Raw genomic sequence first — 18,991 nt, 5'->3', positions numbered from 1 at the left:
ATCTTTGCTTTGTCTTGTTGGCTTTATGTTCAAACATAAAAACAAAAAGAAAGACCATATGTGTGCCCTTATTAGTATATGGATTTGTGTTGGTGTGTGGAACTATAGCCTAAGGTTTATATTGTTAACTGGCAATTAGGAGACGGTCGAGTGTCAAACAGGTTATATAAATAAAATACTCAAATCCTCAAAAAATGTTGCCAACTGTTGTGTTTAAACATCTGCAGAATATGAAATATAACATACCGAGATGTTTCCAGCAAGTCAAAAGTAAAGACTTCCTGAACCTGATGACACAGAATCTGGAATATTCATTTCTACTTCCACGTCTCTTCCTCTGGCTCATCGTTACAATATTACCTCGTCATTCATCAACATATTACTACTGTCAGACTGCCTGGATGAGTTCCAGTGTAGTGGTGAGTTACTCAATCCCTTGGCTTTTTCTAATAAATGCTGACATGACTTTGCAAAGTCAGCATTTTTCCTCTGTGTAATAAATCATGTGGTTCATCGGGCCCTGTCAAACTAGGAAGTGGTAAACCTTCTCCCCTATGTGCCAGCCAGTTTTCAAATATCGCACCGACGTCGTCTTTCTCGATTACGCTTCCTTTCCTATCATGTTGCACGAGTGTTAAAAAGAGCAATCGAATCTTGTGGTTTGTTAGGTGCAACTTTGCAAACCTAAGCTGTGCTGCCATGTGTTTTCTCTATCTCAGGTTCTCATCTCCTTTTTAGTGTCCCTTCACTTATTTGTAGTTCATGTCTGGCCATGTGGAGACAACCCAGGCCGGGCCGACAGTGCCGACATCAGGTTCACAATTGACAGCCACAGAATGTGTTGTTCTCAATGTGTCTCATTGGATACAGGTGGATTCAATCACTGGTTATTTACTGACTGTGGATCAGAACTATAAAATACAGGAAAGAAGCAAGAGCTACAGGGTCCAGGGTGAAGAAGCCTCTCAGAGCCGTGGAGGGCTTGACCAGGTTCACTAGCAGGTGGTACTGCTGCTGTAGACTGGGGAGCATGATCATCTGCTCACCATCTAATACATACACAGGAATGAGGTTGCACACTATGGGTGGAGAATACATCACAGGACCATGTTAAACTGGTTTCCTGCCAGTTGGAGAATCTTTCAGAGATGCTATGTTTCTAATGTTATGTTTCTGATGACTGATGTTTCTTGTAATAATAGTGGATTCATTCTGCCCTGTTCTCTTTGGAAAGAAGAGCCTTTCTCCTGTTGGCCATTACAAACAAGCCATACATTATCAGTCTTTTTCTACTTGCTATGATGTATGGTTTAAAGTGATGATGGCATTAACAAAAAGCATGAGGCTAAGCTGAAGATGCAAAGATTTAATTCAGAGTGGCCAGCTGGTCAGAGTTAAAAATGAGTATATCAGAGGAGAAGTTCGATTTGAGCAGATGAGAGATGAGAGATGATCTGATCGTGTGTAGAGCAGGGATAGAGGACAAAGGATTTTAAAGCTGCAAGGCAAAAGAAAAAAGGAAGGTTTGATGGGTGAGGCCTAACCGCTTATTTTTGTGCATTAGTTTGTGATTAAACAAAATTTGATTGAAGAATGTTTTAAACGATAGCAGAACAACAACATAAGTCTTCTAAAAGAGACGATCTCACAGTGGCACACACTTTATTTCAGCTACTAATAGTAATTATCTTGCAGTGAACCAAGAACCTTTTGTGTTGAACTTTGGGCTGGAGTGCACATTTTAACACTTTTGTCACAGTGTGTTCGTTCGGTGTGTTCTTTTGAGCAAGGCCCAAGAGCAGACATAGGCAAGGAGACGTGACATGACTTAACAAAACGCAAGCCTTTATTATGGCTGATGACAGAAGGCAAAAACAAAAGCTACGATGAGTGCAGGGAAGACAACTAAACTGGCAAACAGACTAAGAAAACCCTATGAAACTGTGATAAAGCTATGAAACTTCGAGAACTCATGCTATGACTGTGGCTTTGAGAAACGTGACAACTATGACGAGACATAACTGGGACGCTTACACAGACTACACGACATACACTGAATGAAACACAGAGACTAAATACACATAAGGGATAATCAAGGGAAGTGGCCACACATGGGAGCACAGCTGGCACACATGAACCTAATGACAGGACAGGGGAAGTGAAACTAAATACAATGAACAAAGAACACTGGACTCTTTCAAAATAAAACAGGAAACATGGAGATGTTGACATGACACAAGGGAACCTGATAAACCATGAACTAAACTGCAAACTAGGCCTCACAAAATAACTAGATAACTAAAAAGAATACAAATGAAATAACAAAATAACGTAAAACTCAGAAACACTGGGTGGCATGGCCTTTCCTGTGCTGCATGCAGGGACATTAAAGATAGCTGGCTGTTTTCTTTCCCCCACGTGATGGCAGCAAAGGTGTAATAAACACTGACCAGGTGTCACCATGATGGCTGAATTGTTACAAAGGGTTTATGTTGTATACTCTGTGGATGATGTTGTGTGCAGCTGAACTTTAGGGATTTTTAGTTTTATTGTTAATATTATTTCTATTTATTTCCTTTATTATTACTCCAAAAGTTGATTCTGTTCATCTGGACGTAGCGTTTTGTGGCATCATAGATGGTCTTTCCCTGTTCACGTAAATGGCCTCCTTGACTCCGCCCTCAAACCAGCGTTCCTCCCTGTCCAGGATGTGTACATCCTCATCCTTGAAAGAGTGTCCACTGGCCTGTAGGTGTGAATAGACTGCAGAGTCCTGGCCTGACGAGGTGGCTCTTCTGTGTTGTGCCATCTGCTTTGCCAGAGGTTGTTTGGTTTCCCCGATGTATAAATCCTGGCAATTCTCCTGGCACTTAACAGTGTACACTATGTTACTCTGTTTGTGTCGGGGGACCCGATCCTTGGGGTGGACCAGTGTTTGGCGCAGCGTCTTTTGAGGTTTAAAAGCCACAGAGACCTGGTGTTTAGAAATATGCGTCTCAACTGCTCTATACTCCTGACACATATGGGATCGCTACAGGTTTTCGCTTGGGCAGCGGTTGTTCTTCTCTCCTGGATCGGCCGGAGCTTTCTTTAGGTGCCTTTCCCGCTTTGACAAAAGTCCAGCTGGGATAACCACATTTACTCAGGGCCTTCTTGATGTGCTGTTCATCTGCCTCTCTGGCCGCTGTGTCAGTGGGGATGGGGTTCTCTCTGTGTTGTAGCGTCCTGATGACACCCAGTTTGTGCTCCAGTGGATGATGAGAGTCAAACCTTGGATACTGATCTGTATGTGTAGGTTTACGATACACGTCAGCTTTTAGATGTCCCCCATTACTGATGGAAATCTCACAGTCTAAGAAGGCTAACCTGCCACTTTTCATATCCTCCCTGGTGAATTTGATGTGTCGGTCCACCAAGTTAATGAGAATTTGCATAATTAAGATTAAGGAACTGACCTCCCAGCCCATTGTTCCTTCAGTGGGCTGGTTTCAGTCATTATGCAAATGTACTGTTTATAAGACTGGGGAAACCTGCAGTCAGCTGAGACTGAAGAAGTCACCTGGATGAGTGATGAAACGTTTCTCCCACAAAACGCTACGTCCAGATAAACAGAATCAACTTTTGGGAGATTTACTTACCTGGATGATTGAGCATGCATCAATACATTTCCTTTATTAATTAAAAAATCTCATCAAACACACAGAGGTAATCAGGTTGATGGAGCAGGCATCCAACCACCAGTCCAGGGATTATTAGAGAACCTGCTCCACCACTTGAGTGCCTACTGTTTTTAATTTCTAATGTCTCGCACGTTTTTCTTTATTGTTTTTACTGCAACACAGCCTCAAAAGGCAGCAGGTCTTAATTTTCACCTGCAGGGTGAGACCAAGAGTCATGAGATTGTAACTTCACAGGTCAATAATAAAATAGTTTAATTAACGTTATTTCATTATTATTTAACTTTATTGTTTATTTTTAAGGGTTGTAAAAGTAACACCAGGTATCAAAGTGATTCAGTGGCTGTACTTCTCACAGTATTATGTTTACATGCTTACAACTTCAGTCACCTTTCTCAATCACTATGTGTTAATAGACCTCTCTGCATTGACTTATTGCTTGTTATTAATCCCTGGCTCTCTTCCACAGCACGTCTTTATCCTGTCTTCCCCGTTTCACCACAACTGGTCGCAGCAGATGGCTCCGCCCCTCCCTTACATCAACACCAGCAAATGGGAACTAGTGCAATATGAAAACAATTGTGTCTGTTGTTTATACAGTAGACATATTTGTATATATATTGTACACATATATTTTAGATATATGTTCTGTGTTTGTTCCTTTTTGTTATTGAGTGACTGTGTCTTTCTTTGCACAGAGAGAATTGCACCTCAGTTTCGTTTTGTTTCTTCTAAGATTCTGATTCTGAATGTTAACCTCGTGAACGGTTGCTGCTGATGTTTGCTGCTGTTGCTCTGCTATTCCCTGCTACACGTTACGCAATAATGTAAATTTATTGAGATCTGTCATTTAAATCGTAGCAATTTAAATGACAGATCTTGTTTTAGAACTTAGTTTTTGTATTTATTTTAATGTTTATTTATACCTTTGAACCTGTTGTTTAGTAGAATGCTGCAAACCAAGACCTAAGAATTCGTGTTTTTTTTTCACATCATGTCAAATGTTTGAATGACATTAAAGTCCAATTCTAATGCCAGACATGGATATGGATCTATCCAGTTAAGAAGAAGAAACCATCAAAAATCAATTTCACCTCCTTTAGTGCAAATTGTTCTTCTAAGGCAACAGGAAGAAACCCACAAAACAAAATGGTTTGGCAGGTGTGGGCCACAGACCATTACTTTCTTCTCCTCCTGATTATTTGTTAGTGTCCTTATTACATTTGACAGCTTGTGATGGCATCTGCACCCTGTACACGTTGCACAGGTAGTCCAATTCCCCCAAGTCTGCAAACCCTTTGTGCCCTTTGTGATTCACCTTCAGATCCACTAGGCCCCAAAAAGCACACTGCTGCCACACCACTACTAGAGGTTTAAAAACGTAGACCAAATAAAAACACCCACAACCTGTGCTGAGAAATGTGATATAGACTGTTGTGCAAAATCTTTTTACTGGGTTGCAGCTGGAATTTTCACACCCATTTCCCACAGTTACTGTGTGGAATTAGATTTGTTAGATTCAGAAAGTCACAGAAAGGCCAATACAGAGCTTCATCAAGCTGACACTGGAAAAGTGTGTGTGTGTGTGTGTGGGGGGGGGGGGGGGGGGGGGGTTTAAATCAGAGTAAGGTCAATGTCGTTGGGAAGCAAAAAGAAGAAAGCAGAAATGCAAAGCTGAAGTTCCACAGTGTGGATGCTATGTACCCCTTCTACACATTAAAATAGCTCAAGTTACAGTAAGCAGAGTTACTCATGCACAATAAGACTCATACGTGACATTAAGAAACTAAACATTTCACAAGATGCGGGCCTCAGGCAGACATTCAGTCTGATTTCACTTTCTGTTTCCCTGAATTTGTGCAATTTCATCCTTCATCATCCGGTCCACATATTCGTGTTTTTCTCCTTTTACATACAAAGTCATTATTTCAGAGTATTATAGCAAGAATGTATCAAAAGCACTAAACTCTTCTGTCAGCCATTTACACAGAATTTCTTGCATCAACTCTGTACGTGTGGTTAACCACAAGTTATATAGACGTGGCAAAAGTTTGAGCGTACATGACAGAAAAGGAAATCATATGTGTTCAGCTGCAACAGATGCATTGAAATTGTGTATTTCATCCCTGCACAGACTCTTTTTTTTTGTCTTTCACAGGAAGGGCTGGCAACTCATCAAGCTTCTGAACTGAGGATGCATGCAGCACAACGGGGCAATGAACACGCACATCAACAGCAGGATTTCTGGTTGTTCTGGGGGAGACAGGAAACACTCATTTCTAGCTAAATCGTTACCACGACTCAGATCAGTGCCAGCAACAGGCAGCTGATCTGGCACACCCACTCACTCTGTGCCAGACATCAAGGTTAGAAGAGCATAAATGTGTGACACACATCAAAAAAGCTTGTTGTTATTCCCCACACCAACAAATCTGTGTCACAGTATGACTGTGCTCAGGAAAAGTGCTCTACATAACATATTGCTATAGAATTCTTCACTCAGTATTTCAGTTTTTGATTTCTGGGCTGCTCCAGAAACAACTGCCAACTAAAAATGTGCAGACAGAAATGAAAAAATAACATTTCCTTTGGGGGAAGAAAAATGACAAGCACAAGCTCCTGTCCTAGGACTAACCAGTGCATAGCATGGATGTGGCTTCCCTGTTCCACTTCCAAGGACGTTAGCGTATCCCAGCAACATCTTCAGTCCAAAACAAATTTGTGTATTTATTCTTATCTTTTAGACCCTTCACTGTAACTCTTAGAGATGCTAGATGAGTAGTTTCTGAACTCCCAAAGCATTTTCAGGGGGAGAAATATTAATAATGACAGCAACATTATCATCCTTCTGGCAGTCAAGGGAGGGTGCACAGTTTTACTAAAACAGAAAGACTATCGTGAGAAAATTTTGTCATTGCTCAGTGAGAAAAATTGTATGAGCCCCTGAAATGAGACCCAGGAAGTGGTTACAGGCAGGGGGTGATAGATTGTGTGAAGCAGTTAGAACAAGACAATGCCACTGATGGGGCCTCATACCACAGACTATACCCAAGTCTGTATGGTTTAATGAAGATACATAAAGACGGTGTACCTTGAAGACAAACTGTCTGTATGATCCACTCAGTCACCTATAACATTGCAGAGTTTCTGGCTTCGATCCTCAACCCGTTGACAGGCAGCCCTAAACACCACAGCCACAACACTTTGCTGTTTCTTGGGAAGGTGAGAGATGTTGTTATGGAGGCAGATGAGTCAATGATCTTGTACAATGTTACATCTCTCTTTACTTGTGTAACAGTCACTGAAGCAGTGGAGGTAGTTTGTAAGAGATTACAAGATGACCCCAACATCAGCAACAGAAACAACATTACAAATAAAAACAGGCGCAGACTCTTAAATGTGCTGTACAGTCTAATTACGGATTTTTTGTGTATTGTCATGATTTTTGTTTTTCCATTCTGGCTGACAGTGACTGTTTTTTTTTCTTGTAGTTGAATAAAAAACAAACCACACAGTGATTGTTGGCATCTGTCACAGAGGCTGGCACGTTTGAATGACAAAGAAAAACGACTATTATGCTTTTAATTTCATTTAATTTGCTGGTAATTTACATTTGACATTAATTTGACATTAAGTTATTTTGTCCTTTGAAACAAATTAAAACTCACTTCAAAATGTAATATTGAAATCTATAGATTGTAATTTCAACACATATATGCAAAGATTAGAAAAAAACCTTCAGGGTGGCTCGTTTTTATTTAGGCATTAAACTGGACGTCTACCGCATACTTGTGTTGTTGCTGCCATCCGGAGCATTTTAATGGCATGGAATTAACATTTACGTGACACAGCACCTAGCTGTACCAGCTTTACAGAAGCACATAAGCGCAAACATAAAATAAAATAAAATAAAATAAAATAAAATAAAATAAAACTAGAATGTTGGCATCATGACAGACTGAAGTCAACAGTAAGAATAAATTACAAGGCTACACCAAAGGTAAGAGTAAAAAAATAAAGAACAGTTATAAGACAGTTATATTAAAAGAAGGCGCTCTGGTTAAATTAAAGGTCATTTCAAAGGAGATATAGATGATGCAGAAAGGCAGCGATGCTTCACCAGAGGCTTCGTACTTCACACCTTCGTCATGTTCGCAGCGACTAGTGAAGAAAGAGAAATTGGAGCTTCAGTTTTTTGTGCACTTTTCTCGAGTTTGTGCCTGAGTCTGTGTGTTAGCATAACTTACGATCCTTGACCCACTGAGCTTTCGGATCAGCACAAAGCGGTCCGTCGTTTGTGTGGAAACTAGAAATAAAATGAAAAAGTTATGGAAATGTGTGTGTTTATGTTCGTGCGTAGGGCAACATGTTCAGACTTACATTATAGCCTTCACACAGGGTGATCCTGCAGGCTGCTCACGGTATGTTTGCCCCACCACGTCAGCGCTCATATTGCGGCTGGTGACCTGAACGCAGCACGGCCTTCTCCTTGGAGCATGGCGAGCTGAGAGAGAAAGTCGATCAGACATTTATGTATTTGGCCTGAGAAGTGTAATTGAACAGAAAATCCAAGGGAACTCCAGGTTTAAAATAAATAATAAAACTCCTCTAAATAATAATAATGATTAAAAAAATGGTTGTTGAAATGTTACTTGAAATTTTGTAAATGTTTCTGTGCTTAACGCTGTAACCATTCTGACCCTATGGAAACAAATAAGAAAATGAGTTGATGAAACATCAAAGTGCATTACACATAGTAATTCAAACCAATCTGTTTCCACTAACAGATGTGAAGAATTTGTTATTGTTCATTAACCCTGTTTAGAAACAGGAAAAGTGGGCCAGCTGAGCAGAAGAAAAACTCACCACTTGGGGGCCTTCTTGAGGCATATGTATTTGATGTAAGAGGGACAATGTGTTACAATGTAGCCACTGAACAATACTGCAGACATAACTATGCCAGATTTCTAAATAGCAAATGTCTATAAAGACGGTGTTTTGAATCTTTGTATCACCCTTAAAATGTTGGCAGTATTGATTAGCCAGAGGCTTGTACAAGTCAGCTGACAGCATAAACTGCATAAATATGGTTTATCAATCCAAAAGATATATAATCTGAAAACGTCTACTAAACCTTCACTTAAAAAAAAACAAAACAACAAATTTAGACATAAAGGAGCATCTTTTAAAAGGCCATGACTAACTGAACAAATTTATCCTGGGAAACACCGTCTACTACAGACATCTGGTGCTTGGTGGGTAGAAGGTGAGAGTGTAAAAAATGGACAGAATACAACTGGTGTCAAAGTTTATATAAACCATTTTTTGATAGTGAGTTACAGCTACATATGAAATAAATAAAAGGACTGGGTAGTTAGGATGTGCAGTAATAGCAAGCTAGTGAAGCTATATCCACTCCCTGTCACTCCTACTGTAAGATACACAAACTGTAAGATATGTGTTTGATGTTACAGTAGGTAAGCTCTATTACTTCTGTTTTACCCCCAAAATAAGCAAAGCATATCACACACATGCTCAAAATCAGAGCTGTATAGTGTATGTGTCAAACATGTCTCGCTAAAGCATAAAAATGCAGTGAAGCCTTAAAAGTCTTCAGTTTGCTACACAGGCATGACAGTTTGCAGAAAGTTGCAAGTTTTTCTAAATCTTGCCAACTTATTTTTAACCATTAAGAGTAAAAAAAAAAACCCCAATGCAAATGAATGTTCTGTGCTTTTCTAAGTCCACTGTGATCTGTAATAATCATGTAGTGAGACCCACTGTTGGAACTCCACTATCTCAGCGTGTAAATGTTTACTTCTTTAGATTAAAATGATAGTTGGTTACTATGCAATTGTATTACTGTTTGCGCAAACTTGAGATCGACTTGGCCTAATTGTGGGCCATTGACACCCTTCATGTAGACAAAAATAAATGTATGTGTACATGAAAGCAGGCCTAAGCAGCAGTAACGTTGTTACGAAACTAGCCTGAGATGAGAAGCTAAGCTCTGCAGTGAGGTAATGACAAATTCAGTTTAACTCCTTTTTATTTATATAGCGGCAAACCACAACAACAGTCTCTTTAAAGTGTTTCATATTGTAAGACAAGGACCTTACAATAATATAGACAATATTCAATCAGTTTAATACATCTTATCTCTCTTTTTTTCTTTAGAGAAGAAAACACAGTTACCTGCAGAGAGCTGCCAGCACAGATAGAGCGAGAGCAGAAGGAGAGCGATGGTGTGGATCTTCACGGACATTTTCACTGGTGGTCTGGCTCACCGGTCAAGTTGCAACTAACACAAGTTGATTAATGTTTGGATATATATTAGAGAGTGAAGGAAAATATGCAGAGAGAACTGCTGACGTGCTTCTGTCTGCCTGTGCGCTTGTGTGTGTGGTTGTGGTACATCACACCTCCACCCCTTTACAAGTTTGAACTTCTAATGTACCAGCTTTCCGAGAAAAAGCTTCTCACATACACAGAGATGTGCAAAGACACTTAAATGTGGTCTACAGTCACATGATTGATGCTGCCAGCTTGTGCATTGTTATTAGGGACCCCTGATTATATTTGGTTTTCCATTTCGACTGACAGTAAATTCCTAGCCCTTCCTTCTAGTTAAAATAAAAAAAACAAACAAACCACAACATTTCCACGTTGACAAAATTTTTTTGTCTGCTTATCTAGGTATCAACAAATCCTCAAACTCTAAACCTTCTGCTTGTAATTTAAGCCATTTAATTGAACTATATAAGGTTTCCTCTTAAAGTTAAACTGTTTTGCCCCTGAAACAGGTATAATTAAAGAAATCTAGAGACACTACAACTGCTTCTTTGATTCTTCTAATATACTTTTTAGCAGAAGATCAGAAAAGTTTCACACTCTGCTCTGGAGGAAATGTAAATTGTGACAGAAATATGAAGTTGTTGATCGTGTTAGTTTGATGAACCACACACGCAAAGATCAAAATTTTCAGACACTTTTCTGACTGAGTAAATCCCCCAGTTAAAATATTCCTCTTCAGCCATCATCATCATCATCATCATCATCATCATCATCATCATCATCATCATCATCATCATCATCATCATCATTTATTTATATAGCACTTTAAAAACACGCAAGGCTGACCAAAGTGCTGTACAATACTAATATGCACATAGTAATAAAACCAGACATAGCAAAAAAATATTTAAAAAAAAAATAAATTAAAAAAAAAAAAAAGTCAGTTACCCACAGAGTTAAAAGCCAGGGAATAAAAATAGGTTTTTAATAAAGACTTAAAAACTGGCACTGATGTAGCCTGTCTAATATGGAGAGGAAGGTTATTCCAAAGCATCGGCGCTGCAACAGAGAACGCTCGGTCTCCTCTAAGTTTCAGCTGTGACTTTGGCAGATTATCAGGGGAAAATGGTGTTGGCGTGTTATTTAATTTGCCCTCCTCGTAGCTATTGGCTACAGCTGTATTCACTTTTATCTGGGCTTAACTTTAGGCCCATGGCCCTAAATCAATGAACTGGACCTGTCTAGGTTTGTGCTGTTGGTGCATTTTTTTGAGTATTTCTATTGGAATTATTAGATGTGATTATAATATTGTCAAGACTTGAGTGAGAGTCTGGTGTTTTCCCACCGGCTTCCTGTGTTAACCCGTGTCTGCTTCCTGATTCCACACTTTGCCCTACTAACCTGGCATCTGGTTAGTCAGTGAGGCTGTATTTAAGACCAACACTGTCATCATTTCTCCACCAGTTCGTCAGCTACCTCATGGTGGTAACCACGCCTCATTGCTTCTTCTGTTCATGCTCATGGTTTTAACTTACCTGGTTTTCTTGTGCCTACAGTTTCCTCATCAAGTCACCGCTTTGCTCACCTGCAGCTCAATGACCTGGATGCTTGTCTGCTTGGTAAGATTCTCCACACCTCTCTGCAATCTGTTCCTTGGGATCAAAACTACTCACTGTTTCACCCACCTGTCCTCCTGCCCATCATCTCCTCTGGATCATAAGAATAAAATAGGGTTGGAAGCTCATTTACTCACCTCACGGATCCTCACTCGGTTTCCCTCCCCAGAGTCTTACTACCTCCATCCACAGAATCAGTATTCCTCTCACCTCCTTATATTCACTCCTCACTTCCAGGTCCATTTCCATGCACTGGCCTCCAGGGCCCTATGACAAATATGGCTTCCATATTGGACTCCTCTGCACTGAGGAGTTTCTGCTTCAGTCCTCGTGTGAAATTAAAATTCTATTTGTCTCTTACTAATGGTAGCATCTTGTTAACACACACTTGCTGTTAGAAAACATACCACCCCATTATCCACATAGTGTGAGCACTTTTTTGACTGAATGGGTCAAGGAAATAGATATAGGTTATAAGTTCTGTAAGAATTACAGAAATAATTATACCATTAAAAAAACATACATTTACATTTTGATTTGAGCTGAGCATAAACAGAGAATTTGTAGCAGTGGCCTCCTGATAGCACCTTCAGCCAACACATCCAGCTGTTTCTTGTACACAAACAGATGTTTCTGTTGTCGTTTAAAGGCATTCTTATGCATCACATCCTCAGAAGCAGGAAATTAGAGGTCATCCAGGTCTTCATGTTGTTAAGTTGTTGGTTGGTTTATAAAACTGGTATGTGGATTCTGGCTTTGTGGATAGATAAAACTAGGTATCGTCTCTGTCATAAGACTATAAGGGAAGCAGGTATAATATACATACATACATCTGTGAGCGCACTGAGCAGCTCCTTTAGTCAGACACTGAAACAACCTCGCTGCAGGAAGGACTGCTTTGACAGACCATTCATCCTGACAGCAGTTACGCTCTATAACTCCTCAGTCACAATGTCATGAGTCACTTGGACACTGTGGTCATCCACAATTACCACCTCATGCATAAAATGCATCTTTCACATATATGGACCTGTGCATGTATATGTGTATGTATATTTATATTTATTGTGTATGTATGTATGTGTATTTGTGCTTGTGTGTGTGCATATACATGTCTATACTTATAGATACTTAGATACTTATAGATATCTATTACTTACATAGTAATAGTAATAGTAGCATAGTTTAACTTTATTACTTGCATATCTCCACAACCCTCCATCCATAACACATACTGTGTAAGCGTGTACACAGAACCTCAGCTACTGTTGTATATATTGTATATTGTATTATCTTATTTATTTTGTATTCCGTGACTTTATATTCTTGGTATACTCTTTGTATTCTTCTGCTAGCTGTACCATATTTAAAGACTGGTCGGCACATGAGTGAAAAGGCTTACCACTTCCTCGTTTGACAGGGCTTCAGGACCCACATGACTTATGATACAGAGAAAAGAAATGACTGGGCTCTGAATCAGCAAGCTGATGTCAGCATTTAGTAGAAAGAAAAAACTGTTAGGCAGCCCACAACTAAACAGCAACTCCTCCAGACAGTTCAGAGGACAGAAATACACTAATAAATGAGGAGGTGGTGTCATATTATAATGGAGGTGGAGAGGTGGAAATAGAAAGGAATATTCCGTACTCTGACATCAAGTTCAGGAAGTCTTTACTTTCAAAAGATTAAACTAAACTTTGTTGAAACGTCTCAGTATGGTTGAGCTGTATTTGGTATTCTTTTGCATTTCAGAAAGAAAAGGGTTCCTCCTTTTCAGTCGTTTTCTAACTTTACTGTCATGAACATCTTTAACATCTTGTGAACTTTTTTTGGCAGCTATCTGGACTGTTTCCACTTCTCACTGTAGAGTGGGCGGCCTTCAAAATGTTTGGAAAGTACCCCATAACCCAATATTAAGCACCAATTGCTTCCCTGAGATCACAGCTGGTGTCTTTCATACACAGCGTTGTGTTAACACCCATTGAATAGACACTGCTAAAACCTCTGGTTTCACAATGGTGCACACACTTGCTGGTGATTAAGTGCGTTTGGTTAGCAGGACCTTGAATCGCTAGTTTTTTACAGACTGCTTCTGCATTTTGGCTACGCGGGTGTTAAAAAATGATGGTGCTGTGTAATATGTCATGTTTTGTTGTTCATCTTGCATTTAAATAATTTAGAAACTGTTAGAAACCAGATTGCCTTTTTAAATAGCATTGTGACATGTAAAACCTCAGACTGAATGGGGGAGTAGTTTCTTTTTCACATGATTGTAGGAGCGTAGTGACGCACAGTCACAGACTCCCACAGTCTGCAGGTGGTTTTCAAAGTGGCATCACTGTTTTTAAAAACTGTTTTTATGTCTTTGATCAGGTATTCTGATACTTTTTTGACCTTTGGCAGAAGAAAATGTCAGAAACATACATGATGAGACGCAGATTGAAGAAGAAGAGAAACACTGAATGCAAGATGGCATTTACATCTTTTATTTCTGATCACTGGTGCTGCTCCACATCTCCCATTTAGATTCAAAGTTGTGACAGGGTTGCCAATAAATACATTTCTTCTAAAGACAATTAAATAAACTAGTGGACTGTATTAGCAAACAAAATGTTGTACACTCAATACTGAGGGAATGAATATGCTCAGTAATAAATATTTATTCCGGTGGATCAAGTCAATTCAACTAATGGTCCCACCAATAAATGAATTGAAAGACATTAGATATTCAACATAGTAAATGAACATAACTATGTCCATCAAGTGTATATTATTATACACCAATATATTAGTTTGTATCAGATTTAGATTTGAACAAACATTGTTCAGAGGTATTTTCATCATCAGATGTCTCACAAGTGCTCATCTCAGAGGTAGATGAAGAGGACGGTAAACCAGTGGAGGCTGATGGAGGAAAGGTGGTGCATGTGATTGTCGAGAAGAGCTAGACTCGAGATTTAGATTTTGCTCTTCTGAAAAAAAAAAGCAAAAACATTTGAGACAACAGATTAGTAACTGAAGGATTGAATACATGAGTGAAGAAAAGTCCAAGTGAGCATGTGAGTGAATTAATGGTGATGTTAAACTCACTCAAGTTCTACAATCTTGGCCTGAACCCAGTGAGCTCTCCCATTAATGCAGTAAAGGCCAGACTGTGTCTGAAAGCTGCAGAAATGACAAACACATTAAGTATTTGTACTTAATACATTTTATTAAATTCAGCTCATTGTTCAGTCGAGTGTGTTGCTTTAAATGTATTGAAAAGTGACTTGAGGGAACTACTGTTGCGATTTAGCAATATATAATAATGTGCTCAATTAAAAACTACACATCTTTTAATTAATCAAGAAATAACATTAACATGGGTCTTTCAATCTATAACTTTGTACTAGCTCTATGTACCCAGTTCTTTAAATTGAAAAACTAAGGCCTCGATTGATTCATTTAAATTAGGAGGGATTCTTTAACAAAAAAAAGATCCAGCCATTTGTTAATTAGTCTTTCAGGACGCTAGCCATTGCTTGAAGTTGTTGAAATATTACTTACATGACTGCATTGACACATGGAGGGTTTTTTCTCTGGACTCTGTATTCCAAGATTGGTTCTATAATCTTCTTACTGGTGACTGTTTTACAGCATTCAAACACCTTTGAAACTGCTGAAAGTTTTTATAAAGGCATTTTTATGTAAAATAAATTCATTTGAAAGATATTAAACAGAGTCTATCTGAAATTCAAACTTACCATCTGATCCAGACACAGCCACAGCCACCAGGACAACAGCGACCAGCGCAAACAGACTTACAGATTTTACCATTTTCAAACAGCTTGAAAGTTATTAGATTAAATAGTCAAGAAAGGATTATCTGTTGGTCTTTCCTCTCCCTTTTGTCTCTGAAGATCCTGGTGAACTGACAAACATCTTGAGATGCTGGATACTTAAAGGCCTTAAAGCAGAAGCAATCTTTTAATTAGTCATCTTACTCATTCTTCATGTGATTGACTTTCTTTGACTCTAAAAAAGAATTCCAAGACATTTCAAGCCAGAAACACTCATTGCACAGTTTTAATCGGAAATTTGGCAATAGTTTGAGTATCTGATAGGGGGTGTTAGGAGTTCCACAGACGCTGCGAGTCACACTAATGACACGACATATTTTATTAATAGACTACATAAAGTAAATGAATTTAATGAAGAATCTATAAAGAAATAAGACTGTAGATCAGTTATTTATTGTAAACTAAAACACAAAAATTATCTCAGTTACTATAAGTTAATAACTTATGATGCTTTTTTTAAAGACTTTTTACTTAACCATTGTCATTTGATGAAGGTCACCTCTGTGGCATTCATGACACAAAATCTTTTGCAATATTTCTGGGCAGGGCACGTTAAGTATGCAGTCATAAGTATGTTCCAGTGCTGTGACGTACGGACATGTCTCACCAGCTCCACCCATGTGCAAGAAAGCTCCAGGGTTCAGGGGAAACAGAAGAAAGTTTTTTTTTATTAATTAGAAGAAGTAAGTGAAAGCAATGGTGAAACTAAAGTGTGTCCTATTCACTGAGTTAAAGCAGGAGCACACTCCACAATCCCTGTAGATTTATGTAAAATACTGTGCCCTGAAAGTAAAAAAATAATGACATCGGTAAATCTGTAGAAAACAATGAACTTACTGTAAAGTACAATAAAGATCAAAAACTCAGCTGAATATCTGGTTTGACACTGTTTTAAAGTGGCACTTTTTTTCAAGTAGACTCAGACGCAGGTGGCTGGAAAATTTAGGTGGCAGTAGTTCACAGGAAAAATATCAAGTCTGGAGTTCTGTTGTTGTTTGTTTTTTTGCCAGAAAAAGCCAAATGAACAGAACACCATGACATACGGAAAGCAAAAGGCAATCCACACATCTTCACGTGTTAGCACTTTTCTATTCCTATCATTAATCCATGATTTCCTCCACTTTCTCTGCTGTACATGGAGCCTCCCAAGATCCATCTGTCTGACTATCCCACTTTTTCTTTGGTAGCCTCTTCATTTGAATTCAACTACCAAGTCCCCTTGTCTTCTTTCCTCTGTAAGGAGGATATATTTAAAACAATATCAATAATAATCCCTCAACTTCAATACACTTCTCCAAATAAAACCAAACAGTCGTTCCAAAAACAGCATTGCTATGTTCGTTTAGTTAAACGATCAGGCACACAAACCAATAGGCGAAATTTTTCTCTATACACATTTAGAGTCTCCAGAAATGAGCTGCAACCCTGAATTTCTCAACACATGAATCAGTCAGAAGATACACTGAACCGTCTTTGCCCTGCCAGCTCCCTGGTACAAAGCCTAGTTAATATCCAGCTGAGTCCACCAGAGAACAGAGCAGGTAGCGGTCAGCAGAATTCACAGTAAGAAAGTGGGCATCATTCATACTTCCTGCTGCATGATGCAGGAAAAAATCCAGATTGAGGTTTTCTTTCAAACATGGACTGTTTGAAAGAAAGAAGACCCAAATTTATTCATGTAAATGGGGAGTATTCTGCACATATTAAGGTTAATTATGGCGTTGCACAGTGTTCCATGGACTACATCTATTTACATTGTATATGCCTTCCCTAGGCAATAGTCTGCTATGCAGATCATGCCCAATTTTTTCCATCCGTGAAGCCACATGACACACAGCAATTAGTTAAACTGCAGGAATGTGTTAAAGGCATAAAAATGTGGATGACCTGCAATTTCCTACTTTTTAATTCAGATAAAACTGAGCTTGCTGTACTTGACTCTAAAAATCTTAGAAATATGGTATCTAACCAGATTCTGACTCTGGATGGCATTACTTCGGCCTCCAGTAACATTGTGAGGACCCTTGGAGTCATTTTTGACCAAGACATCAATCCTTCAATGCACAAATTAAACAAATATGTAAGACTGCGTTCTTCCATTTGTGCAACATCTCCAAAATTAGAAAAATCCTGTCTCAGAGTGACGCTGAAATACTAGTTCATGCATTTATTACTTCTTGACTTGACTACTGTAATTCATTATTATCAGGAAGTCCTAAAAACTCCCTGAAAAGCCTTCAATTAATCCAAAATGCTGCACCATTAGTACTCACTAATTTAATTTAATATCCTGTTCATCACATACTGGTTGTTGAATAATCAGGCAGGCTCCCATCATATTTTAAAGACCTCATAGCAACTTAGCACCCTATTAGAGCGCTTCGCTCTCACACTGCAGGCCTACTTGTTGTTCCTAGAGTATTTAAAAGTAGAATGTTGCCAAGTGTTTGTTAAACAAAACAAAACAGTGTTAAACAAAACAGTGTTTGTTTAACAAAACACTGTTGCCAAGTGTTTTGTTAAAGGGAATCATGTGATTGTTGGTAATTTCTCTGTGTAACTGCAGGGTCTTTAACTTACGATATAAATCAGGTGACTGATGATGTTGTTTACTGGCTTTATATAAGTAAAATCTAATTATATTTAAGTAATTGTGTTTTCTGGTGCCACACTCTCATGATTAGTAGTGGCTTTTGCCCAGTCTGTGTACATGCACCTGCAGGAACTCTCTGTTTGTCCTGATTCCCCTTTTAAGGTTAATGCAAAACTGCATGAGCCACTGAAGGTGGGCTGAAGGGAAAAAGACAGGCATGCAGGTCTAGTCTGTACCTTTTTGCTTATTTTACATAAAATAATGTCAGAAGCTCACACATGGAAATAAAAAGGTGGATGCAAGATCACCATTAATTTAGTGTTTATTTCAGTCGATCACAATTTAATGAAGATTTCAAATAAATAAATATCTCATGACACTTTCTCAGAATACTGGAAAAAGGAATATATGGATTCTATCAGAATGCAATACTGAATGCAAACTCAAACTTGTAACCATCATGGTTGCTCAATTTAACCTTTAAGTCATGACAGTATTTCAAGTAAATAAATATCTTTATTTATCATCAAGACACGCCTGCATATAGTAATAATAAAAGCATAAAACTCTTCTAGATGTTGAATAAAGTAACATATAAATACTTATAAATACACTTTCTGATATTTTTTTTCCTCTTCTGCATCAGCACAGATTAATTCAGTTGTTCTGTGAAATAATTTCACTTCTAACAAACTGAAAAAAATACATATACAGCCAAATAATTTAACAATACGTTATTAACAATGTACCAGTAATTTTAACATTTATTTAAAAGGCCTTTTCTGGGTTTATTTTTGTTTGTTTTACTAATATCCCGGGGTTTGCAGAGGTGTTTACATTAGATGGCGTCCTAATCGTTCTTGCTTTCTGAAAAGGTCTCGCCAGCTGACATCTCAGAGGTCGCTGAGGAGGAAGGGAGAGCCGTGGAAGATGATGAAGGAGAGGCGGTTGATGTTATGATGGAGAGAAGGG

The 18,991-nt window shown here is 38.6% G+C and overlaps 1 protein-coding gene across 1 annotated transcript; it reads right to left on the bottom strand.

Annotated features, from left to right (window-relative positions):
* Positions 1 to 7,414: 7,414 nt before the first annotated feature.
* On the bottom strand, positions 7,415 to 10,091 carry LOC102196247 (C-C motif chemokine 21-like). The gene is made up of 4 exons (XM_005754380.1): positions 9,873 to 10,091; positions 8,058 to 8,181; positions 7,925 to 7,983; positions 7,415 to 7,838 (listed from the first exon to the last, which is right to left on the bottom strand). The coding sequence occupies exons 1-4, from the start codon at positions 9,940 to 9,942 to the stop codon at positions 7,813 to 7,815; spliced, it is 279 nt and encodes a 92-aa protein (XP_005754437.1). The 5' UTR covers positions 9,943 to 10,091; the 3' UTR covers positions 7,415 to 7,812.
* Positions 10,092 to 18,991: the final 8,900 nt, after the last annotated feature.

Source organism: Pundamilia nyererei, unplaced genomic scaffold, assembly GCF_000239375.1.
Source record: "Pundamilia nyererei isolate P.nyererei 1_Seehausen unplaced genomic scaffold, PunNye1.0 scaffold00555, whole genome shotgun sequence".
In the NCBI taxonomy this organism is placed as follows: Eukaryota; Metazoa; Chordata; class Actinopteri; order Cichliformes; family Cichlidae; genus Pundamilia; species Pundamilia nyererei.
The sequence above is the reverse complement of the archived record's forward strand: the minus strand, read 5'-3'. Positions and strand labels throughout refer to the sequence as shown.

Excerpts from the sequence above, each read along its gene's own strand:
- LOC102196247 (XM_005754380.1), bottom strand. The coding sequence starts at position 9,942 with ATGTCCGTGAAGATCCACACCATCGCTCTCCTTCTGCTCTCGCTCTAT. Across the intron at positions 8,182-9,872 it reads GTGCTGGCAGCTCTCTGCAG|CTCGCCATGCTCCAAGGAGA; the intron begins GTAACTGTGTTT and ends TTTCTCTCTCAG. Across the intron at positions 7,984-8,057 it reads CCCTGTGTGAAGGCTATAAT|TTTCCACACAAACGACGGAC; the intron begins GTAAGTCTGAAC and ends TTTTATTTCTAG.